The following is a 26,419-nucleotide window of genomic DNA, read 5'->3' as shown; positions in this document are numbered from 1 at the left end:
AAAAGTACCTGCCTGTGTCAATTACATTATAGAATTGGAGACTGGATTGTAATTGTATGGTTTTCTTGTGTTAAAATCAGTTAAAGTTTATCATACTATAGGTTAGTTTAGTGCAAGCAAGTGATAGGCAGCATTAAATTTGCAGACTTGCTTTATGAACACCTGAGCAATGTTTTAGGCTGCATTTGGATGGTGAGCAGTAAGGGGCTATCTAAGGATAGAGGTGTCTGTCTGTCTGCACTCCCACCCAGCCAGCAGGAGCGTAACAACTTCCCGTTTTTAAGGTTATCTGTTATCTGGTTCCACCCCCGCACCTGAACTCAGAGCCAGCTTAGAAGTGACATTAGCTGCTCAAGCAGCATGACTTCACATGGGGCTCAGGTTAGCCAGGTGTATTCATTTTGTTTACATCTTGAAGGTCTTGAGTCTTTCTAAACTGCTTTAGTAAATCTGTCTTAAGACAGTGGGCGACTGTCAGTTGTTACGCTGGTAAATGTTGTGTACACATGCTGTGAAATAATAGAATTTGTGTTGGGGTATCTAATTAAAAAGAAACGTGTTTAAACTCTGATTCCATTATGAAGGGTGTGAGTCTTAACTGTTACAAACCAACAGCAGTCCTTGGAAAATGGTGTTCTGTAACTTTGAAGTTCAGAATTACTTCTAACAGTCTGTAGTGTAATTTAATAATGCTGGTAGTGGTAGATGGTAATGAATGTCATTTTTGTGTGGATTTTTCATGTTTTTATACTTGCTTTGGTTTGGTGGCTCTGTTGATCAGTATTTGTACAAAATCAGAATAATACAAAACTGTTAGAATTAAAAGATGGTTACTATGAAAAAATGCTGTATTTTCTCACACAGAAAATTTGTAACATTGCTAGAAAAGTTATCTTGGCATTTCAAATGTGTGGTGGTGTACTAATACAAATTTCAAAGCATTCAGAATTCACACAGTGAAGCATCATAAGCCTTTCCCATTTTTGTTGAGGGCTATTAAGTCTTTCTCTAGTGAAAAAAAACCAGAATAAGAGGGGCATGAAGAGTGGAGCAGCATATCGTGTCCTTTTATCAAGGCACATTTATTGTGCCTGTTACACATGATAGATTTCTGGACAATAGGAACATATTCAACAGTTGCTATTTGGAGGAAATACAGGTGATTAACTACTGTGAAGCTTGGTTAGCTGATGTGTCTGGAGAACAACTGTGTCAGGTCTTTTTTTAGTCTGTGCTTGAAAGGAAAGGAAAACTTGTGCTGCAACAGGTTTACTAGATCACTCACTAGCAAAACTGTTGTTATCAATGTTGTTTAAAGAGATATCCCTGTTAAGAAAATGTTTAAAAGACATGAAAGCAACAACAACAAATTGTAATCTAAAGGCCTGATGATTCAATTTCTCTCGTTCTAAGAAAAAGGTACTGCTAATAGTCTTGGAATAAATCTGTTTAAATACTGGGAAAGCTTCAGAGGTATTGGAAGAATTATATTTTTAGAGAAAGATGGAGGTATATAGAATGATAGAACAGAATAATTTTTATTGGAAGGAGCCCCTGTACACCATTAGATCTAACCCATCTTGTTCAGAGCCAGGCCAGCTTCAAAGCTGGAACCAGCTCATAAAGTTTGATTTCGTTCTCAGAGCCTTATCCGACCACATTTTGGATGTTTCCAGGGATGGAGATTCCACAGCTTTGCTAGGCAACCTCTTCCAATGTTTGACTGCTCTCATTGTGAACAAAAATCTCCCTGCTATCTAATTCCTTGTTGCAAGGCATTAGCCATCTGTTGTATAGGTTGTTTTGAATAGTATCGCTTATTCTTAATGAGTCCTGTGAGGCAAAACACTTAAACACTCACTTTTCAAATTCAAATAAACCACTGTGTTCTGCAAAACTAATTGTTAGTGGCAGGGGTTTCACTTCTCTCTTCCCGGTCAAGTCCTACTTATTGAAGCTGCAGATTTGCGGGAAGTTTTGCTTTTATATTCCTTCTCCTTCTATGTGAAATTACCATCTGCATTTTGTGCAGTAACAGAGCCATCTCTGTTTCTCTGCTCTTAGTATTTGATGTGCAAAACCTGTCCCAAAATGCTCAGATATTTAAGAAGTGTTTAATTTGCAGCAAACACTTTTATTATTAGTAAGCAATATTTAGCCTATTAGTACTGTACTTCCTCTTGAATTGCAACAAGTGGACTAATTCATCTTCAGAAGACCTGGTGAATTTATTTCCTGGGAAATAATAAAACATTTGTGTACGTGCTAGTATGGTATAATGGGTAACTTCACTTCCTAAACAACCCTAGAGCATTTCTGGAATACAGTCCTTTTTCTTAGTCTTAATTATAGAGTGAGTTATTAATGACTAAAAGCCTGCAGAGGAGAGCTTGTTGACAGTTTGGCTGCCCCTGGAGAATATAGCTGGCAAGGTACTTTGATTTTTCTAAGCTAACAAGGTATCTGCCTTTTTGTTAGCAGTCCTAACCTAAGCATCAAAGGTTAAACAGACTGCTTCAGGCCTGATTTGAGAGGAAAGACTTTCAGCATAAAACTGGACTGTGTGAGAAACGTGGAGGTAATTGTTAGTGTGAGAATTGCTTTATTATTTTCTTTGAAAACATCTGCAAGTTCCTCTCCCTCTCTTTGGATGTAGACCCAAAATTAAAATATAAACTTACATAAAAATGCTTCTTTGGAAAACAATACTCAGTCTTTTTGTGAGGAAAAAGATCCTGGCTACTTTGTTGATGTTAGCACTGTGTGCTTACTGGAGACACTTTCTCTGGATCTCTGATTTCATGGAAAAAGCTGAAGAGTTAGAAACTGCCAAGGTCCTTTATTAACCCACAGCTGTAGGAGAGGTCAGTTCTCACCAGCCTAGGGAGCGAATGCCATCGCTGGTGCTGCAGAGTAGTTGATGGCCAAATAGCCTGTTGACAGTTTCCAATGGCTTTAGAGTAGACTTTTTGTAAGAGGTGGGGCTGGAAAAAGTCCTTTTGGTGTTACATAAGTTGCTACAACAAATTGTTCATGCTAAGTCCCACTTAGGTCACAAACATTCTCTGCTGTTTGTGACCTAAGTGGGACTTAGCATGAACAATTTGTGGAATTTTTGTTGCTGTTGGGGTTTTCTTGGTTATTTGGTTGGTTGGTTGGTTTTGGTTTGCTTGTTTTTGGTTTGTTTTTTAAATCAAGGCATGTCTTGAGCTATTTACTTTGGAATGTTGTGGCTGCATGAGCTGATTGATTTTTAGCTGTCCTTTACTCATCAGAAAGAGTGTTATCTCTTGGGAATTTCATTACTCTGAAACATCAAAATATTTCTTTATGCCTTATTCTGGTTTTGGGAGGATGTCCTGCTGTGCTAGACAACAGGATCAAAACTGTAAGACCTGAAACTGCTGGATATTATGAAAGGAAAAACTCCGAATCTTTAAGCAAAAAAATTGGTCAAGTTTTCATTTTTGGCTCTTTGAAATATAATCCTTTTGAATGCCTTTTTATTTTTGTTTTCTGAATATACTCATAGGTTGTTACTGTTTTGCTGCACTTGGTGGGAATCCTGGTTTGGATGTTTATCTAAAAATTGTTAATAAACTCAGAAAAATTCAGAACCTTGAATAAGTGAGCACTTCATTCACTACTCTCTCTAATTCTAAGGCTTAGAGCATGTCAGCCATGACCTTTCTAATTCTAAAGTAAGATCTTTAATTTCTTATTTCTTTAAAATTTGTGATTTTTATAGGGTCATTCCTCTGGACAGAAGAATAAAGGGTTCACTACGTATAAGACTCTACAGAAATTGTCTTGTGTTTTCTGTACAATTAACTGAAATAATTGATTTTGGGGAGGAGGGAAGGCTACCAGTTTAAACTGAAATAAGCTTTCTTCACTCCATATTTTTGCATTACATGAGTGCAGTTACACAGATAGGTAAAATATTTATCTTTAATGAGTAGCAATATTTCACAGGGGGTAGCAAAACATCTAGATAGTACTGTGAGGGGAAAGTTGATAGAAATTCCTGACTTTAATTCAACTGAAATAAAATACTAAATTATGTTGTTTTATATAGACCATACAGCTGAATGGCTGCATGAAGGTGTGAAGAAAAATCATTGAAGAAGTGCCATACTAGAAGAAAAAAAAAAAAAGCAAGAAATGGCTTCCACATAATGTCTCTGTGATCTGATTAAATAATACAAAATGTGTAAAATGTTGTCTAGCAGCATTTCAAGTTATTTTAGTGGTTCTGTTCTGTGATAGTTACAGAAACATAATTCAATAAATTATGTTATGTGTTATATTTAAATAATCTGGTAATAGTCAGGTTTAAATGATCATAAATTCAAGTGTGTCTCTCTAACTAAGGATTGTAACTAGTTTAGTTTTAAAACATTAACTTGTTTAATAATTAAATGGTACAGTGTGCCACTGGCAAAGTCAACAAGAATACCGGAAGGAGCTGAAAACATTTCAGACTTGAAAAGTACCTCAGAAATATGTTTCATTTCTGGAATAGAGCAGTAAAGCATCAATATAAATAGTTCTGCCTTTTAGAGATCATATTTTACTGAGTTTAGCAATATTAATTTCCTTTTTTCTTTTTTCTTTTTTTTTTTCTTTTCAGCCATAATCAGCAGACCACGTCATTTAGACATCCTGTGACAGGACAGGTCTCTCCAGAAAATATTGAATTTATTTTGCGAGAAGAGTAAGTAGTTTTATACCCATGTCAAGAGATCTAAACCAGTAGCACATTAACCTACAGTAGATTAGTACTTTAGATTATTAACAGTTCTTCTGATATTGTAGCAAAAATGTCATTGAGATTTATGCTTAAAATTTTACTTCTCATTATGATAGTATGTTTTTGATTCCAGCAGTGTTCCATGCCAAACAAACCCAAAAATAAACAAACAAAAAAGGCAATATATATATATAGGATATTTAAACAGTGATGCTTTAGCCTTATATGAATATCAGGTATACAGAACAGAAATGAAAAATGTTTTTAGAGCAAGCTGGAAGGTTTGTACTGAAATTGAGATACACAAAATATTACTAGTTTCCTTTGTACTTCCTTGATTATCTTATGTTTAAGATGTTCTACATTGATTAGACATTCTTCTTTATTCTGGAGAAATGGTGTAGAATGTATTAGTTTCTAGAATATTTTATCTTGATTGTCTGATTTGAAAAAATAAAAAAGAAAAATGAAGAAATATGCGTATGTTCAAACTGGTGAATTTGGGCATGTCTTTGGTCTTGGATTGGATCATGCCCTGCTTCATTGTAGGGTTTAACTACTGCTGTCATCCTTGCTGTACACTGGATTGCTCCTGGAATCCCTGTTGTGATGGAATGGCTTCCCTAGACAGAAGACACAGAGTCTAGGAGAAGATTCTACATCATTTCTAATACCCCTCCAAAGGCAACAAGAATGGGACAACACCAGATAGCTTTTCCAACACTGTTTAAGCAGCCTCTAGCCCCTCATTTATCACAGAGGCTGGTCATCATGCTGTAGTGGCCTTGATGTGGGGGGTTGTGTGGCTGCCCAGATGATTCTGAACACTTTGCATTTCAAACTCTCTGATATTTAGTTTGCTTTAAATTTAATTCAAAGTAGTTATTAAGAAAAATGAGACACAGAGAAGGGCCGTGCAAGACTCCCAGGAGACTGAGTCCTTTCTGGCAAAATCTTCTGCTGTAGACTTGGAGAGGAAGAAGGTAGAGCATGACTGTAAAGCTCAGAGATTGTGATACAGCCCTGAGAAGGAGCTCTCAAATAGTTTAAAAAGCAAACCAACCAAACAAAAACAACATTAAAAACAAAACCCCAACAAACCCCTCCAACTTAACAGCTGCCCTCCCCCAAATCCAAAGCAAAGCCAACAGCCAATTCTATGTTAAGGTGCCTACTGAGAACTAGCACGAAATAAAACACTGTGGGGAGAGGCCTGTGATTAAGTATGAAGACGTGGGATGACTACTGAGCTGGAGGTGACCCCAGCTGTTCAGTGGCATGCAGGTGACTTGTTGCTCAAAGGGGTTTGTCTCGTTCCAGTTATGCAAACAAGCTGCTCCAGCTCATTTAGTGAGGTGAACAGGTACATTGCAGTGGAGTAAATCTGAAAGACACTATGGAGAATAGCCATTGTGTATCTGTGTTCCATCTTCTATCCACTGATTGATTTTTAATTCATCTGTTTTAAAGCTTCAGTCAAATTTAATATAAATTTGTAGATGTGTTCTGGAAAATAGTTGTTTGGATACAACTCCTTGGAGTGCCTGCTTGGGTTAGTCATACTTCCCTAGGCTGTTTTTGGTTTTGTAATCATGGTAGCAGATAAAATATTAAAAGCAGAATTGAAAGAACTGCTTGATGGTGGCACATGATTTTAGTGATCTTTAATGTCTGTTAGCAGATTTTTGGGAAGATAAATGAAGGTGCTTATTTAGAGGGTAATCAGATGAATGAGCATCTGTAGACTTCAGTTACTCACACTGAGATGGTATCAAAACCAGGAAAAATCTTACACTATAGTAGGAATTGATAGAGAGAGGTGGTTTTTATTTTAAAAGAAGAGGGAATGGCTGGAGGGATGTGTTTGTAGTGGAAACAGTCTGTGCAAGAACATTTTTCTAAGCTTTATTATTGACTTAAAGTACATACAGCGTTTTTGAAAGTAGATGTTTTTAATCTGTCAAGTTAAAATTGCTTTAAAAATGTCTTTTTCAAATGTGTGGGATGCTCTGGTTTCCTCAGTTTCATACCACTTTTATGCAACAATAGGGGTTTAACACAGATGCTGTTCATCACGATCATATCTGAGTTCCTGTCAAGTGACGCTGCCTGACACCTGTGGATGCCTCTGCTGAAATCAGAGTAGCTGCTAGCACCTCCCTGTCTTTGGGAATCGTAATGGGGCTATGCCACATTTTCATTCTTTTCCCTCAGGCATCAGGGATTTCGTACAGTCAGTGTTGTTGATCGTGTATTAGTTTGGAATCAGTGTAGTAGATCATATCATGTGATGAAATGACTTCCACAAGCAGGACTTGGTCGGAAAGGAAGTCTCTGGATTGGCATGGCCTGTGGAAACTTTCCATTGTGGGATCCTCTGACCACGAATACTTTTTCCTACGGCTGAAGAATCCTGTCTGAAGTAGTAGCACTCTTAAGGGTTTCATAAAAGGTGATTTGTTCTTCAGTGCAGTTCTGACATGATTTATTACTGATGGGTTGATTTTAATTTAAGATTAGGGCCAAAGGCAGGAGTTGTAACCAGATATTGACTGGAAGCTAGTGGGGAGAAGGAAGCACAAACTTGTTCAGGCTGCAGCAAACATATCCATTTAAAAGGACACATTTAACATCAGAAAAGTAATTTACAGTCATCTAGAAATGATGAATGTAGGGACTGCTCTGGCCATTCCTCATCCTGGAAGCAGTGGCAAGAAGATTTGAAAACAAGTTTTGGAGAATGACATCAAAAAGTGATGTAATTCTAGCTCGATTGTGACTCAGTTTTGAACCACATGCCCTTGCTTCACTTGATCAAATGAGAACTGGGTACTTTCAGTAGAAAACTGTATTTCACTAGTCTTTTCCCAAAGCATTTAAATAATATCACATCAGTTTTGCTTTTTAAGCTGAAATCTGGTTTCCTCAACTCCACTGTCACTGGAACCTCTGATTTTTTAATTATATTATCTTTGATCCTTATACTGTTCCTTCTTCCTAAAGGTGTTCTTATTTAGATTTTTTTTTTAAACAGTGATTCCTTATTTCCTAACACATTCTTAGCTGGGACCACCGTGAAATCCCTACCTCTTATTTTGTTTTTCCAAGCTTAGCAGGTTTGGTTACTTTGTGTGTGGGATGTGTGTTCAGTACCTTTCACTAGCTCTACTTGAGGGCCAGCTTTTCTGTATGTTGCTTTTAGATTTATTTTTTTTCTGATGGAGTGATTGATTATAGGTGAATCCAGTATTCAGCACATGAGCTCATTGTTTGTTATAATAATTTAATTGTACTTTGCCTTCTCTATGCTTTTACTAATAATTCTTAACATACTTTGGCTGCTGCTACTCCTTGTGCTTAGATTTAAAAATATCCTTTCCTTGCCAGTGTTGTTTTGAGTGATAAAAGCTGCAGAGATGTTTTTCATTTCTTCCTCTTTTGAATTACTTTTCTGTTGTTGACACTGAATTCAGTTTGGCATCTTATCATTTGCTTACTCATATCTGAAGATTAATTTTTTATCTATTCGTGCCAGCATTTCAGTTTTTATCCAGAATAATTTTTGTTCTCTGTTGACTTGATTTTTAGGATCACCTCTAAATAAACTGAGCATTTTGCTGTATGGAAAGACTCCATTTCACAACTGCCTCTTGATTTCTGTGCTATACTTTCATGTTTTTAATGAACCCTTAATCCACAAAGGGACCTTTCTTAAACAACCAGTGGGAAACTGAGAATTAATGATAAGGCTGCCAGATAGGTGTTAGGTTTATTTTACCACATTGTTACATATGTGTTTCTCTGAAAAACCTGTGATAGAATTTCTTAGGATAGATGTATGTACTGTTTAGATTTCTCTTCTCTTATCTTTCTCTAAATAACAATTCTTTAAGTAATTGTATACAGAAAGGAAGAATAAGGCATATGCACTCACATACCTAATTTTATCTGTGTTAAACACTAGTAGTTGTGTATTAGGATCTATATGATGTATTTGCCATAGTAGTGTGTTTGCGAACGAGAAGATAGTACTTTATCCTTTAGAAAAGATTAGACTTGAACATAAACGTAGACGTATAGGGGAAAAAAATACAGTGTGCTTAATCCAGTGAATGTTATCTTCTTTCTTGCCTGTTTTTGTGTGACTGATGAAACCTTTGTATTACCTCTGGGTAGAGAGCCATCTTATTTTATTTATTGCGTTTGGTTACTATAGCAGCAAAAATATCAGGTGGAGAGAAAAGAGGAAACCCAAACAACCCCAAAATAAATATCTGCCATGTTTACATATATATGGAAATACTAGGACAGTTATTTTTTTATCTAGCTGATTAGGAGATTTATGAGTATTAAAACCAGATTGACATGATGTTATTGCATCACGTATGATCCAATAAAATTAAGTTTTTAAGTTGCAGTTGTGAATGTTGATCTTCCAAGTCGACTGGTCTTTATGGTCCATTAGAGCAAAGGAACATGCTCTCTCATGAGTATTGCATTTTCAATATGGGCTACTGGTGTAGTTGTTTTTTTTATTGTTGTTGTTCAGTGTTGGTTTTAATAACTCGAATATTGGCTATATAATTCTTTTAGCTGGTAAATGTTATTTCTGTAGACATACTAGCACTGCATAAGTAGTGCAGAGAGCTCCTTGACAGGAGCTACTATAATAGAGTGTTATTTCCAAGTACTTAAAAAAATTTACACGGTACTGGGGCTCCAAATGTACATACTGCAATTCTGTATGTGTATGCACACACCTGGGGGGAGGCACTAAGAAAACCAGCCTGAAAATAGTCAAAACCCATCACTATGAAGACAGAATGTGGTATCTTGGATAACAGATATTATCAGACATTTGGTAATAGTGATATTGAACTAATGCTTCTGAATGCACTGTTAGTGCTGTAGTCACTTATTTTTAAAGTTGAATCTATAAATACTGTTAGGACAGCATTAACTCCATTAACATTCCAGGATGTTTCTTGTAATTCTTCATATTCTGCCTGTTTTTATTTGATTTAAAAGGAGACTGAGAATATTAATTAGCTATTAAGAAACTTGAATACCTGAGTTTTGTTATGTTCTGATTTCATGCAACAAATCTATTGTATCCTTGATATATATACAAATACTGAAGTTAATTTTCAATATTGTTTGGTGTTTTCTGTTACATGCCAGATACAGCAAGTTTAGATAACCAGTATTTGCTGACAAAGACTTATTTTTTTAGGAGAATAATATTGTATTTTCTCTTTCAATGGACTAAATGTGTCTTTTGCTGGCTATTTGAATTCTTCCATGGCAACAACCTCACATTTTTTAAAAAGCATTTTTCTGCTTGTGAATTTGAAGTTCATCATTAATTTGGTACTACTAGAAAAGGAAAGCTCCATATATTGGCAGTGATCACTTTCAGTAGCAAATGGAAGAGAAATCACTGTATGACCACATAATAAATGCTTAGAAATTACACATTCATCATTGCATTATGGTTTTCTGATAGTGATGGTCTTGTTAAACATATAAAGCTTATCTTCCTTTCTAGTTCTTCTATTTTTCTTTTTTTTTCTTGAAAAGTGAAGTAGGTTTAACCAGCTGTGAACATTATCTTGAGGAGTCGTGAAAATCAGTTCAATCAGAGTTGAATTTTTAAATTAAAAACATTCCTCTGGGATTATTCATCTTTTTTTTATTAATTTTTTTTATTGGAAAAACTAATTCCAATTTGTCAAAACTTAAATTTGATTTTTCATTTTTCTCTCTTCTGAGAAAGGTAGCTCTCTGAAATAGCTGCTCTATTAGAAGGAAGGAATGTAATCCAATCATATTATCTAAAGTCTGGAAAGGCAACAGATTTTCTGAAAATGTATGTTATGTGCTCTTTCCACCTCCTCCTTTCCTCCCTCCTCGACCCAGTAAGTACCTGGATAGTAACGTGTGACTGTCCTGCAGTGTAACACTCAATAGTTTGTGGTGGGGACCTTGTAGAGAATCTAAACCTAAAGGAAAGAAGGGAAATCTCTTGTCTTCTGAAGCCAAACATTTTCCTTGGATGTGTTTTGGTTTCATGCTTTTGTGACTCATTTCTAGTGGCTTTCTTAATGATATAAAATCTAATATTTTCCATTTTGAGGAAGCAGTGTAGATGATTCTCACACCCCTGTTAGTGTTCCTCCCTAACTGAAGTACCTACTCTTGGTTTAGTTGCCTTGAGCAGGGAAATGGGACTATTTTGGTAAGTAGATATTAGGAGAAGGCAAGTAAGATGCAGGCACATTGTACATCTGTATTTTCTACCTAGTTTGAAAGTTTATAAAGTAGGAAGAGAGCAAGACAGAAATAGCTTAGTCAGGCAGTTTCATATATGGGAAGTGTCTTAATCTTTTAACTGTATATCCCAGTTGAAGTAGAATACCTGGTCCATAAGAGATAAGGCAAACTGACTCAAATGATATGGTGAAGCTCTTGTGCATTAAAGGATGGCCAGGAATTTTGACCTGGCCTTGCTCTAGTTAGTTCTCATAGCTTGGACCTGAGCTTATGTGTAAAGTCTAGCAAGAAGGGACTTCAGCCAAATAAGCAAGGCATAAAGAAAATGGGACCAAGGTTGTGTTACTTGCTTGCAAGCTTAATTGAAACTCTTTGGTAACAAATGGAAAAATGTGCTTTCCCTGACACCAAATCACCTGTAAAAGCCTTTGGACTGGTAATTGTTGAGATTGTAACTGAGGAAGAGCAGTGATGGCAAACACCTTGACTTAGATAAATCTTGTGTTGAGCTGCTACAATCACAAACTATTCTTCTCTGTTCTCATGAGTGTTAACTGCTCAGAGTTACTCTGTTTTTTGTTGTGTTCAGAACTGGAATGAATTTAAGTGCTAGCAACAGCCACGTTTGGTGTGGCTTGTATGTCATATTTTTGGGTTTTTTTTAATAACTGGCTTTGCTGACTTACTGAGATGGAAAAAGGAAACTCATGGGTTGTTTATTGTTTGTTTATTTTGTGTTCTGATGTGACCATATTGCTACTTATTCCTAAAATACAATTTGCTAAATTATGTCGTTAATAATTTTTGAAAATGTCACCTATGGTTTTAATTCACAGGTCGGTGTCCAGCTTGGCTGCTGGGGCTTCTCTTCACAACTTGCATATGTGATTCAGCAAGATTTTGCCCCTCCATTTATCCTCTTATTTCTTCATCTGGGCAGCTGTGCTGAATTCTTACTGGTTGAACGGGTTCTTCTGGTGGGATTGACCTCACCTATGCTTTAAACGGGTATCTGAGCTAGTTATCAGGATTTCTGGAATCTTAGTATGACTCAGAAGTTACATATTTCTAACAATATCTGCCATGAATTGCATCATTTCACTAAAAGAGTGTTTTAATAATTCATATTATGGTATGAATCATATTTTGGGCAGATTCAAAGATCTAACATTAAGTTAGTGAAAGATCTAACGGTAGACTGGTCTCACTTTGATTTTAAATAAGAAGCCTGTTATTGTAAAGTGCTGATTCCTGTCTTTCCCTCCCCAGTATTTGTGCTTTCACATGTTTGCAGCCAAGTCTCTAAATTGGGCACAGTTTAGTTTCTCTGCATTAGCCCTATCTTCTCTTAGTGCTCTTTGTTATGTCTTGATTCTCTTTGGCAGTTTTTTTGCTCTTGATACATAGACAAATGCCAATCATCAGATGTCACTGGCAGCATCTGCCTGAGAAAGACCTGAAATGAAAATAACAGGAGTGGTGCAAAGGAAGTTGCAGATTCATGGGAAATATTTGACTAGCTTGTCGTTCATTTGCACACTGTGAATCTTAAATATGAAAAGGCAAAGCTGACTGTTTGAAACAATGTGCTTTAGATTATCTGGTTTTGTTTATTTTCTAGACAGAATTCATCTATGTCCAAGCAACAAATAAACCAAAGACCTTCAAGCATGGTCAGTGAAACGTCCACTGCAGTAACTACATCTGCTGTTGATGCAAAACCTGGCTCTAAGGTAAAGGAAAAAGCTATTGTTTCTACTTGTTGACTAGAACTTTACTCACTTTAAATCCAATACTCTTTTACTGCTGGTTTTAATATGGCCGTGGGTTTAGCCTAGAAGTCTAGTAGGACCTCAAAATAGAAGTACTATTTTCTACCCAAGCAAAAATCTTTTTGCAGCACTGTGTGCAGGTGTAACAGCAGTGTTACAGCATTTTTGGAAGCACTGTATACCCAGATGATATTGTTCAATATAATTTGAAAAATAGGGATTATTGTGACATGGGAAGTTTGAGAGTCTTCTTATGAATGGAAGTAAGTATATATCATACTAGTATTTCTCCAGGTTTTTTGATAGTCCAGTATATATGGCAAGAAGTGCTGCAGACTACCAAGAATTATGATTTGTATATATATATATATATATATATATATATATATATATATATATATATATATAAATTTTCCATGAGACCTTACTGCTGTTCCTCCTCTTAGTAACAACTTAAATCCTCTCTGCCATCACTGTGATTCAAAAACAGTGAAGGCACCAAGTTTACACTCATAATGTTTAATAGAAGAAGAAAATGTTTAATAACATTGTCATTGACAAAAGGCTGTGTTTATTATTGCACAAAATATAATAAAATGCTGTACTTGAAGTGTCACCAGCTATTTTAATGCTTCTTTGACCTTACAGTAAATTATAGTACACTGAGAATGGTAGTGGGTGGATAAAAAGGAAAAAAAACAATGCTGGAAGAATTAGCAGAGATAAGATAGATTTCTTAACTTTGCCTTCAGTCCTTAAACTTCTCAGGTTTTTTTAGATGCAGAAGTGAGCAGCCTCTTATATAATGGAGTTGAAGAAAGGACTTTGCTGAATTTGTTGCAATTTCTGTTGAATATATGGAATATTTTTCTGATGTTTTGATATGCTTGGGTGAATATTGGAGAAGATGCAAAGAGTTTCATGAAAAGCTAAAAAACAATTTTAAAAAAAAATTGTTTTAGATCCAAAGTGTTTAAGTTACTGCACCAACACAAAGGACTGTTGTGTGTCAAATCTCAAGAAGACATTTATCTTTAAAGTGCTAGATGAAGTTATCACTGAAAACAGTAGGTTTGCTAGGTTACCTGAATTACTTGATAAGTTTCTTTTTCATATTTTGACATATGAACTTACCAAAGTACGTCAGCATTAGTCATTCATTATTTATCCTCCTCACTCTGATTTTTTTTTTGAGCCTTAGAGGCATTAGAGGCAGAAGGTTCATTTTTTTCACTCCTGAAACCAGCAGACTTACTGGAGACCTGATACTCTGCTTTGAGCAGGGCAATTCTCCAGTGACACAGTTGGCTTTAACGTACCCAGGATTGCACTTGTGCCAGGAAGTGTGCATCCTCTGTCACCTGCTGCTGCTGTTTCCCTTTGTCACATGCTTGCACTGATCTAATCAGAGATCAAAAATGGTGACTGGGTACAACTTACAGGGCCGTTCACGTGCTAGAGACTGAATCACTGGGGATGTCAGAATTGCACAGCTAAAGGTGAGGGTAATGCTTTTTTCATCACAGCTTGGAGAATACCCAGAATCTCCTCCCAAAACTTCAGTTTGTCTGTTTTCAGTCTCTGCTTCTGTTCTGTTTGCAGTCCTGTGTGTGTGGCCACACATGCTTCTGGCAGGCTCCCAGGTGTGGCATTTTTTTAATACATGGCAGTTTTAGACTTAGAATAGAGCTTTTGCAGAGACCTTTCCTGTACTTTGCTTCTCCACCAAGGTTGCTTTTATAAGATCCGTCCTGCTGCTGGCCCTTAATAAATACTGGATTAATTAAGACAGAGAACCAACATCTTTCTTCTGTATGCTTTGTTTCATCATTCCATGTGTTTCCAGGCTTGACATCACTTCTCTTGTTCTGTAGTCAGAAGATCTGTTGAATTCCTTCACAGCCTAACACAAAAATTAATTCAGGTGAACTAACAATGAGAACAAAGGCTATAAAATGAATAACCTGTGTCCTCTGTTTGAGGTTGACTTTTGGCAGGTTGAGAGTAGATTTTAAGGTCCTTTTATCTATTTCTGAATGTTTTTTTCCATGAATTCCATAATTGTTCTTTCAAAGAGTGAGTTCCCAGTTGCAGAATTGAGGCACAATCATGAAGCGAGAGACATGTTCATGGTTCAGGTCTCTACCTACCCATGGCTAATTATTATCTTTTATGAAATGCTTTCATAATTTTGTCCTACAAATGCCATCACAGAATGGTGTATGCATAATGTTGGAATCCTGGCCAAATTCAAACTGGTTTTTTTTTTAGACAGAGCTATGCTCATTGAAGTAATACCAAATCAGGAAGTGCAGGAACAGGTACATGGCTTTCCACTTGATTCTTCTGTAGAAAGTTGGCAGCTAAGAGTTGCCACATCTGGGGCGGAGGGGGGGAAAGGTAAGCTGCCAAATGTACAGCAGATTTGTCATTTTCAGTCCAGGATCAAAGGAAAGCTTCTGGCTTGCTCGTTGCAGTGCTCAGGTCTGAACTTGCATTGATTCTTTGGAAAAAGAATTTCACAATTTCTTTCCAACAGTGTCAGTTGTACAGTGTACAACAAGAGCAGCATGTTGAAAAGAAGAAAAAGAAAAAAGCCAAAATTAGGCTCTTATTTACCAAAATGTCATTATGTTTCATTGATGTGCATGTAAATGTATAATTGCCTTTGCTTTGTAAGACACCCAAGATGGGCAGTTTTGCAGAAATGCACGTAGATTCTTGTGCACCATTTTAATGGAGGAACTGTCTGAGTCAGTCATCTGAAGACTTCAGACCAATGCAGTCTACAGACCAATGCTTTTAGACATTTGAGGGGTATCGGGTTGAGGGAATGAAAAGCAAAATGGCATGTTGATAAACTGCAATCGTTCTGTGTCCCGAAGATCTGCTTGTTCATAGCCAATTCAATTACCATATTAAAAGCCATTTCTGTTGATTAAAAGTTAAGGATATGGAGGAATAAAGAACTGTTTCAGATTGGGAGTAAGGTGCTTTGGGAATTTAGTCTGTTAGAGCATCTGATGGTGTGAATGGAAGTTTGTAAATGTTAGTGTGCCATACAGGACTTGGGGCAAGTTAAGAACGTAAAGAAGAGTAGTGTAATGTATTTATTACTACCTACATTTTGACAGCGTGTTTTGGATGGATTTTGCATGAGAGAAGTAATTGAATTGTTGATGACACTGATAGTTGCTGGTATTTGTCCAAGATAAACTGGTGAGGAATACAACAAGTAAAGAATGAGCCTAGTGGTTGGGAGGAACAGGCAGTGGTGACAGGTATGTGATGGTGCCAGCTCTGTGGGACTGCCTGAGGCTGGGCTGGAGTGTAAAACACAATGTTTAATTCATGGCCCTTGTATATGAATGCTCAAAATTAAGAGTGGAATTTTCTGAGAGTTTTGGTTTTTCCTATCTGAAAAATAAGGATTTTTTATCATTTTCTTAGAGATACCAGAAGAATTCATAAGTTCATTTCTAAGTGAAACACTTGAGATTTTTTGAATTAAAAAATTTGACTTAAACAGGTGAGGCTTTGTGGGTTGGGGTTTTTTTACATTTTTTTTATAATTCCCTCCAGATTGAAAGTTACATGTTCTCTTATGTATATATATTTTCATACTTTAACCAAGATGCAGTCTTCAATTTTACTGTTTAGAAAATCTGTTCCAAATAAAAGTCTGTCTACATTTTTTTTTGGCTGTCCAGTTTAAAAAAAAAAAAAAGAAAAAAGATCATATTGTGCAATTAATTTAGCAACTTTTCTTCTCAGCTGGAAGCTACTGTAAGGAAGATGAGGTGGTGCTGAAAAGGGATTTGAAAACTTCGGCTCTTTGACTTTTTTTTTTTCCCCACAAAAACTTAAGCACCACTCACAAAGTCAGCATGACAAATGTACTGAAGTCAAAAGTGACTCCTGTGTCTTCAGTGACACAGACAGCTGTGCTGACCTGCATTTTTCAACACATGACAATGATATCAGAATAATTTAAGTTAGGAAAAGACTACTGCGATACAGACAAGTAGTTAAAATATGTACCTTTTCTTTTAAACTAACTCTTTAGTCTAGCCAGTGGAAGCAAGGTGTGACATGCAGTGTCTGTTATGCTTTGTTTTATTCCAGAGCAGAATGAGATGATTAATACTGAAGATGATATGAGAATTTTAATTACATAAAGCACCATAAAATGATAATTTTGTTTCCATTATGGGTACTGTATTGATGCAATAGAAATTGTTTGGTCTTTTGGCCAAGTCCAAGGATGTCTTTTCTACGTTATGGTCTGCATGTTTTTTAAATTAAGTAAGATCAGAGACTACCAACATGCTTGCTCACTGACAAGGGATCTGATTAAAAAAGTCAAATTTAAATGCTGCTGTAAGGCTAGATCAGCAGGATCAACTTTAACTGTTCCTCAGTTCATCCAACCTTCCAAGGAGAACTATGAGAAAGAAAAATTTGGAAACTAAATTCTGTATGTTTTGTAAATTGATTTCTGTTCAGGTGCACAGTGTAAATTTTTCACTTTCAAAGCTTTAAACAATTTGGGCCTCATTATTTTTATCGCCCTGTAGTTGTTGCATCTTAGCTTTTGGAAACAATTTTTTAAAACTCCACTGAAATGTTTACTTCTCATTTTTCTTAAAAAATACCCATATATGGATTGGCCATGGTATGATCATCCAGAGCTTGGCTGACCTCGTGATACACACTTTGTGTGTTTGTTTAAAGTGGTATTTGGACACAGGTTTGCAAGTTATCTTTTGAAATATTTTCAGTAGCAAACACAAAATCCCTAACATCTTACTTCTTTCTTTCATGTCAGACATGCTGCTTGTAGGTCTGTGAGTGAGTACCCAGAAATATTTTTGTTGTCCTAGTCAACATGCTGTGTTTGCCCAGAGCAGGTGCTCTGCAGCCTGTTAGTTGAGTGCCTTAGCACAGGTATGGCAGAGAAATGGGCTGGGAGATCTCGGCAGTACCATCCTCACCTGACTTTTACTGTGAGCTGGTTCTTGGCATCTGGGTGTCACAAGCACCTGCTTAGAAACCAGGCTTTTTACACTCTGGCCTTTTGGGTTTGTGCTAGCCCTAGAGAGCTGTCTGCTCAGGTGATAACCTGTGCTGCTCTGGGGCACAGCTGAGTCCTGTGCAGGCTTTCACCAAAGTATCTGGTGAGGTGTCTCTCGTAGGGAAAAGCCCATACATGTCAGGGTGTTTCACCAAAGTGACCGTGACATGCATCTCACCTGACTCCTCAGCAGAGCTGGAAGCAGCATTCTGCTTTCTGGGGAGCACACCTTGGGGAAAGTACCTAAGAAAATCTGCCCTTTGACAGCTCCTTACAAGTGTTAACATCTGTGTCTTTGTTTTATATGCTATAGTACCAAAGGAGTAATTGTTTTTCTTACTGTTTATAGCTATTATCTTAACTCTTCATAACGATAGGAAATATAGTGCAGGTTGGTAAAGCTTGGCCTCAAAATGAACAGAATCCATTTAAAGTTATCATATATTGCTAGAATAATTTATTATTATGTATACTGTTTTCTAGTCCAAGTGTTGCTTGACTGGCAGGAGCAGTATGATGAGATATTTTTCTGATGTTATCCCTTGTGCATGACAAATGTACTTGTTTCCAGAGCTGTTGTTTGTCTGCAGCTCACAGAACATCTGTACCCTGTTGAGCCGAGATAAGAGATTAAAAAGTGAGACACTGTAGGAAGGAATCTGGGCAGTTCTTTTCTTGGAGGGGTCAGGCGCAACTCTAAGGGTGGTGTGTGCATCTCAGCCATTGGAAGAGCCAACTGTGCTGAGGTTGGAAAAGAACAGGCAAATTATTCATCTAGAGATTCCTGCTTTTTCACAGATGGATGGGCTTTCTATGTTTGTTTTTGAAATAGTTTTGCCCATGTGAGTCAAAACTGAGGTTTCGGTAACAAACAAATCATTACCCAATTCTCGTAATTTCCATTTACTGCTGTCTAGGTCTCTTCCCTTCCTGAGCATCACACTGTCTTCTCCTTTTGTTTGCAGGGTCAAAGTCCAAGCATTTTATTAAGCTATCAATGTTGTTTGAATTTAAACAGGAAAGTAAAATAAAATCAAACAAAAAAACTAACACAAAAAACCCAAACAAAGAAGAGCAAGAGTAGGATTCATCTGCTCCAAGTCCTGTGCGTGTAAGAGACTTGTACTGCATTGACACCCAGCTACCAGAGACAGATTTGCATGCAGCTTTCAAAAATCCTTCCCAGGCACACTAAAAGTTCCATAGTTCTGCCTTTCTGACTTGACACATTAGTGCTGCTGCTGCTGTTCGGCTGGGAAGTTGTCAGACCATCCTGGCACTAATATGTTGATGAAAGTGGAAGATTGACTTTGCTGTGTTGTAAATATCATTACCTGTTTACTTGCCCTTGAAAATGCTATGAATACTTTGTTAGTGTTTAATGAAGTATGAGTTATTGCAGTGATTTGTAATATGAAATGAGTCTCAGTACAGTTTAAAAACCACTGCTACGTTGTACTTCTTTACAGGTTGTGAAGACTGGAAGCAAAGTACATAGCTTTGGAAAGAGGGAACAAGCTATCAGGAGGAATCCCAATGTTCCTGTTATAGTAAGAGGCTGGCTACACAAACAGGTATGCATGTGATCACCAGTTTCTGTTCATATACTTCAGTACAATCATCAAGTAAAAGCAAGTACCTTCCAAGTAACTGAAAAAGCAGAAGCTCAAATGTTGGTGACACAGGGCAGTGTTGGATATTCCCACAGGCTTCTGTAATGAGGAATTTGTGCTCAGCGAGTGTGAAAACCAAGGTTTACATAGAGGTTTGTTTCAGAAGTGGAAACAATGATAAATGGCGTCGCCATCATGGTTAAATGTTGAAGCTATAACATTGTTGTCTAAATCTTGTTATTTTCCTGGTTTAATCCTGGTGGCTTCTTGCCATGATGATCTTGATCTCCCTCAGAACAACGCTGGCTGTGAAGACCTTATTCCATCTGTTTGTTTATGCCATTCTACCCCCAGCAAGGCTTAATTCCAACCCACATACCTTTTGTTCTCCAAAAGCAGGAGGGAGAAAATTATGGGAAACAGGGACCCATTCATCAGACATTGCTGTTATCAAGAACAGTATCCAGCAAAGGCTGGATTATACAATTTCATCAGTGAACAGACTTCTACAGCTGCTACATCTTGAAATCTTAAGCCTGACAGAAGCACATCCTTGAGTGCAATAAATAAATAAAGCTGTTTGTTGTATGAGAATACTTCCCTGCTTCTAATTTGGCAGTCAGTGTCCACCAGATTATCACCAGACGTCCAGTAGGAAAGTTTAGGGATGAGTAGGAGAAGGCTGAAATCTGAGGCTTACAGTTATGATTCTATATGTAGAGGGAAGTGAAATTGCTGACAGCTGTTCACTTCCTCCTGCTTGGAGAGCTGTAATTCTGCTGTGTTCTGGTCTCAGCCCTGTTGGCATCTACTACCCAAGTCCATTAGTTTTCAGGACAGAATCAGAACTCGGACACAGTGTGTGTTGACAACATTGTTGCATGAAAACGGGAAGGGAAGAAAGTCCCTGCATGCTTAATTTGACTGCAGAAAGGAGGAGGGCAATAGCTGGAGCAATGTTGTATATCCTGTTTCCTTCTGTCCCCTTACCTCTGCTTATGAACTCTTAAAGCCTGAAGATGCTTTCTGTGCTGCTGGTCTTATCAAAGCCTACCTGAGCTGAAAAAGTTGTACTTCCTTAGGTTACAGTCTGGCAATTTCACAAGCTTCTAAAATTAATTTCAATGCAAATATTACTCATTTTGACAAGGTGATATATATATATATATGGATAGAGATAGATATATATGGATCTCCACAGGCATATTATATTATACTTCATTAAAATTTGCACGTTATGCACCCTGTTTTATTTCCTAAGGAATATTTTATTAAATTATGTTTTAGGCATGGGTAACATATGGAGATTGACTGTAGAATTATAGGATATCATTGCCTGAAATCTGATGTCATACTTCACAACTGTGTAGTGATTTTTGTGTTGGTCTACAGGCAGTTTTTGTTGGAGTCTGTGCAATCCGGAAGTATATTTTGTTTCTTTATTGCAGATAAATCTGTGTAGATAAAATATGCATTGGTTGTGTATAAGGTTAATCTGAATGCTGTTTGGGATGCAAGTTTAATTACTTAATGAAAATTAGCAGTTGGAATATTCTGCCCTCGTTATTTTATAGCTGGATGTTTTGCCTCTTATCTTTCTTAGTACATAATGTTTTGCTAAAATAGAAAGCACTTGTTTTGCAAGTATTAATCATATTTAGGTAAACTTCTGGTAAACTACTCACTGGATCAGCATTGTATAATAAGCTTTTAACTTCCATTAAATGAAAAGTGTGTTGCATTTCTTGCATTTCAGGATAGCTCTGGAATGCGATTATGGAAAAGGCGATGGTTTGTGCTTGCTGATTATTGTTTGTTTTACTACAAAGGTGAGTAGACTTGCTGTTTTGAGTTAGTCTGTAACAGTTCTCCTGTCCAAATCACACTAAATTAATGAACTAATTGAACTGTTCAGCTATAGTTAGGTATTCTGAGAAGATGAATAGTGAAACAGGTGTTTGTCTGTACGTTTCTAATGCGCAGCAAATTTGGGGCTAGAGCAGGGGAAGCAGATGCTGTATATGATATTTTGTTTTACAACTTATCTTTGATATATGCCAGGGTTTACATTGCAGAACACTTGACTGCAATAAATAAGATTTATCCCGTCTCTGGTCTGTGTTGTGTTACCTACCTGCTTGCACTTGGAGATCTGAGTTTTTTGAGAACTTTCTATGGCCAGATCAAGGTACTGATTCAGCGTTAATACAAGGGACAATGTAAGAGTGAGAACTTCTGAATCCACTAATCTACCAAAAAAAGGTTAGATGTGATTTTAGGCCAAATTAGGAATAATGGTATTACATAAGGCTATTTTCAAGTTTTGAATATTGCTTTTGAAGATTGAAAGGATTACAGAACATGAAACTTGGAATTCATATTCCTAGGCACTGCATTTTTACTGATGATCACTTAGAGCCAGCAGTAATAGAGGTTTCCTAATTATAGCAATTAGCCTAGATGAACAATGCTAAATGGAAGGTCCGTCATGTTGTGCAGCCTGTCACAGTTCATTTGGCACAATAAGCTTTATTCTTGAAGTGTAGTCTTCTGGCTGAACCTAAAAAACCAACATCCACCCACTCACCCCCCAAGAAAAGAACAAACCTCAATAAAAAACCAGACTGATTTAAAAAAAAAATTTCAATCTTGTTTCTTTAAAAATAAAACATTTTTCTGTGTATATTTTTAGTGTTGAGTCACTAAGTGAGTTTGGGTCAGAAGGGTCTTCAGGAAGTGTCTTGTCCTGCTGCCTGGTGAAAGCAGGGTCAGGAAAGGAGTCAGCCCAGGTTGCTCAGGGCTTAATCTAGTCAGGTGTTGAAAACCTCCAAGGATGGAGATGGCACAGCTTTCCTGGTTGGCCTGTTCCCTTGCTGCTCTGTCCTCATGGGGAAAATTATTTTCCTTATATCCAATCCGAACTGCTCTTCCTTCTACTGAACGACTGTTGTCTGTGTGCCCATAAAGGAGAATGTATTATTAGCCCACTGAATAGTGCAGGGAATTAAATTCTATTTTTTTTTATTCAACAGACAGCAGAGAAGAATCTGTTCTGGGGAGCATACCCTTGCCTAGTTATGTCATCTCTCCAGTTGGACCTGAAGATCGTATAAATCGCAAGTTTTCTTTTAAGGTACAGTTTACAAGCCTTATTAACCAATCGTAGTTTATTTGCATTAGAAATGCTGCTTCTGTAAACAGAAACATCATCTGTTTTCCTAATCTGTTTATTATTATTTTTTTAAAAGTAGACAGGTTTATTGGCTGCCTGTCCAAATGTGACATAGCACTTTTTTGTGGCTTGTGAATTGACATTGATGTCTGTTACTTTGTAAGTGTCTTTAGAGCTTAATGAAGTGTCTGTGTGTAAAGATCCTGTTTCTAAAATCATAAATTAGTATCGATGAGTTGTTCCAGTACTGTCTACAAATTGAAAGAAAGGTTTTCTTATTTATAGAGTGCTTGATCTCATAATGGACTGATGTCTGTTTGGTTTTGTTGTGTTTTTTTATAAATAAAAGAAACAGCTTAGTTCTCACAGTTGGAAAATGACAATACTGTAGCTTTTGGTGTTTATTTTCCTGATTTCAAAGGGAAAAAGAGTAACCAATTTTTCTCTCCTTTTTTGGGAGGAAGCTACAGACGTACTAAGTGGCATGGACTTTTTAAAGGAAAAAGTACTCTTATTTGATATAGTTTGAAGTTGGTTTTGTGTATTTTTCTTTTTCTAAAAAAAGGTAATTGTATAATTTACACTTCTAGGCTTCATTATAAAAGCCCACAAATATGAAATAAAACATACATTTCTTCTTGGCAGTGTAAAAACCTGACTCTAAATGACTGTCTGAGCTGCACCACTGAGGCAAGGTTTAAAAACTTATGTGCCTGTGGCAGATTTAAAGTCTACCAATATTTGGAGCAGAACTGGTTCTTCTGTCAAGCAAATGAGCTATGTACTTTAAAAAAATAATTTACAAACCAGGTTTTGATCAGGCGTACTTAAGGAGATCTAGAAGGAAACTCTCTGTTTAAATATTTTCTGTGCTGAAATTATGAAGAACATCTGCTCATATTTCCCTTGCATTTTAATTTTTTTGGGGTGTTTTAAAATTGAGACTACCTCATTACTTTCAGTTCTGTGTTCAAGTGGATAATGGTTTGAAATTTATTAAACAAATATTAACTTGGGAAATATGTTTAAAAACACTGAGTGCACTTTGTGGAAATATTTATTGTACTTTTTCAAATGCACGGAGCATGAGGTAGCAGGATAAGCTACAAAGGAACCTTTGTTTAAGAGAAACATTCCACTCCAGTATTTTCTGAGTGTGATTCATAAAACCCTCCTCTTCTAGAGCCTTTTCTTAGCAAGAAATGTATACTGAAAGAGAAGAACTCAATATACTCTTCTAGACTTCCCTGCTTTTTATTTTATTGAAACGGTGTTTACACACATGCTCTTCAGTCACCACTGGCCAAGTTGTGGCTCTCCTTTCCCATGGAGCAGAATCCATGGTGTGTGATCATGGTTAAACATCTTCAGAAGCAAATACAGACTTCCCCTGTTCCTTTTAGGATATCATACCTATATGAGCTCTACCAGGTCTTTAATCTGAGTCTTTTTCTGAAAATCAGCATGAGCCTGTAACCTGAGACTTTCAACACAGGCTCGTTACTAAAAGGTTGATATAGATAGAAATAGGGTGTTGATAGCAAAAGAAAGTTTATGCTAGGAATCTCTATAAAAAAACCCTCAACATTTCATGTATTAGTTTATCGGGCCAATTTTAACTCTGCTTTAGGTGTTTGATGACTGACTGCAGGCTTGATGCTGGGGTTTTATTTAATTTAGAATGAACTCATAGGCCAGTAGGAGGATTTTGTAAGATTCCTGTTTGTATGGACCCTGTCCAACACTGACATTCCATGGACACAGAGGCGGCTGTGGGCACACAGCAGCAGGAGCACGACCCTCCTGGCATTCCATCACTCACCAGCCATTACCTTTATCTAATCTCCTCAGTACGCTTCGATATCCAGAGCGTAGACGGACATTCTGTCTCGCAGTGTAGTGCAGCCAGGAATAGAACACACAAGCAGATTAAGCCCAAAATAAAGATAAGACTTTTTTGCATTTAACACCTGAATGAGTGGGAGAATGTGCCATGTCACTTTTTACATTTGTCCTGTCCTTTATTCAGGTTGTTGTAAATCTTCTGTTACAGTGGAGGTATTGGCTCCCATTTTAAGTGGCTGTTTTAAGTGGCAATGAGTTTTGAAGCAAGGGAAATAGTAAAACTGCAGAAGAAAAATCAACATTTTCGTTTGCAAAACTAGAGGAAGGAAATTCACGTAGCAAATACATGGATGCTTTTTGCACCTGATTTGGTTTGGAGGTTTGTAAAATACATGCTCAGTAGGGCATGTATGTTAAACCCTGATAATTTAAAATGTGCACTGCAGGAGTTCTCAAAATCCTTTTCCATTCATCACCTCCTGAGGCCCAGCTTTAAGCTCTTGTGTCTCTTTGGGTGTTTAACAATCATGGGCCTGCAGAACTGGGTACAGGCTTTTCAAATGCAATCAAGCCCCTACTTTGAAGTGTAGCAGTATGTGCTTTAAATTGTTTTGTTTAGAAACTCTGCTTTTAAGTCTCTGTCTTCACAATTTTTTCACATTGTTTATTTGGCCCAAGCCAAGTGCTGTGACTAGCTGTAAGCTACTGTCACTAAGCTATATGACAGCTTAGAACTCAGGGTTCTTACTGCATATTTAGTCAGTAGCTAATGTCCTAAAGATATTTAATTAATCTAATTGCTGTATTTTAAAATACAGTAATTTTTTTGTTGATACGAATGTAAGTGAGCACAAATCCAGTGTTTAGATTTATAATGTGAAAAGGCTTACACAACATTAATATATACCTGGAAATACTCCTTGTGATTAACAGAGAATTGACTGTATGTTTTAGTAATAGATCAGTTTTAAACATGAATAGTATCAGTTTATGAACGTTCATGTCATCACAGTCTCTTTAGAAACCTTGTCCTCAATAATGAAAATTATTTTTAATCGGTCTTATATGTGTTAAAATATAAGAGAGAATACTGAAAGTAAACATATTTATATGAATCTGACAGTAATAAAAATTGAGAAATTTGGAAGGCCTACCAGAGTTAGCTGTAAAGAACACAAGAAAACTTCATGCAAAGGCAGTGTATGCGAGTATATATTTGTATTTAGGTGCATATCTTGGTACCAAATAAAGTCAGTGAAGAATGTTCTGGTGTTCCTGTATGAGGTAGGGAGTAGCATTGGAGACACACATTACAACTTTTTATTTCGATACTACTTCTAACATTTTTTCAGAGGTTCACCTTTTCAGCATGAGGGCATTCAGAGCCTCGGAAGCCAGGCCAAATCATTACTTCCAGAGGAGGCTACTGCAGCTTGGGTTTAAAAAACCCCATCTCTTTATTATTGACACTCTAGGTCTTACTAATGGAAGTATTTGTTTGTTTATTGCTTAGACCTGCTGGGACCAGAGCAAACTTCATATCTTCTCAGTGATTTTCCTTAAAAAAAAAAAAAAATAAAAAAATTGACTGAGTTTGTTCCTTTATGTTCTCTGAATCAGTGTTGCTTCCTTAGGCTCCCATATTGCTTATAGAACTTCTCCGAGTCTGGGAAGTCAGATGAAGAAATGCCAAGGGCTATAAATTTGAGGGGTGCTGTTTTAAAATCTGGAAGAGGGGGGAGTGTTCAAGTTTCTACAAGTCCTTAAAAAGCTCAATATTATTTGAGGGTGAAAGATGAGTTAGATTGTAGTGTGCTGTTGTTGAGTTCGTAGTGAAGGGTCGGAGTATTATTTCAATTTTTACTCATAAATGGTTCATAAATACCAAACTGTACATTATAGCTTATTGAGAGAACT

General features: G+C 36.8%; 1 protein-coding gene across 13 annotated transcripts in view; it reads left to right on the top strand.

Annotated features, from left to right (window-relative positions):
- The window catches only part of PLEKHA7 (pleckstrin homology domain containing A7), a 157,447-nt gene that overhangs the window by 86,860 nt on the left and 44,168 nt on the right, over positions 1-26,419 (top strand). For 11 of the 13 annotated variants that reach the window (XM_032689917.1, XM_032689927.1, XM_032689926.1 and 8 more), the window contains 5 exons: positions 4,634-4,717; positions 12,648-12,759; positions 19,342-19,446; positions 21,242-21,314; positions 22,518-22,618. In XM_032689917.1, the coding sequence (XP_032545808.1) occupies positions 4,634-4,717; positions 12,648-12,759; positions 19,342-19,446; positions 21,242-21,314; positions 22,518-22,618 (475 nt within the window). The remainder of the gene's footprint in view (positions 1-4,633; positions 4,718-12,647; positions 12,760-19,341; positions 19,447-21,241; positions 21,315-22,517; positions 22,619-26,419) is intronic. The other 2 variants (XM_032689919.1, XM_032689925.1) reach the window with 1 other exon arrangement.

The sequence above is a fragment of the Chiroxiphia lanceolata genome, chromosome 6, assembly GCF_009829145.1.
Source record: "Chiroxiphia lanceolata isolate bChiLan1 chromosome 6, bChiLan1.pri, whole genome shotgun sequence".
NCBI classification, from domain to species: Eukaryota; Metazoa; Chordata; class Aves; order Passeriformes; family Pipridae; genus Chiroxiphia; species Chiroxiphia lanceolata.
This window is presented reverse-complemented; position numbering and strand designations above follow the sequence as displayed.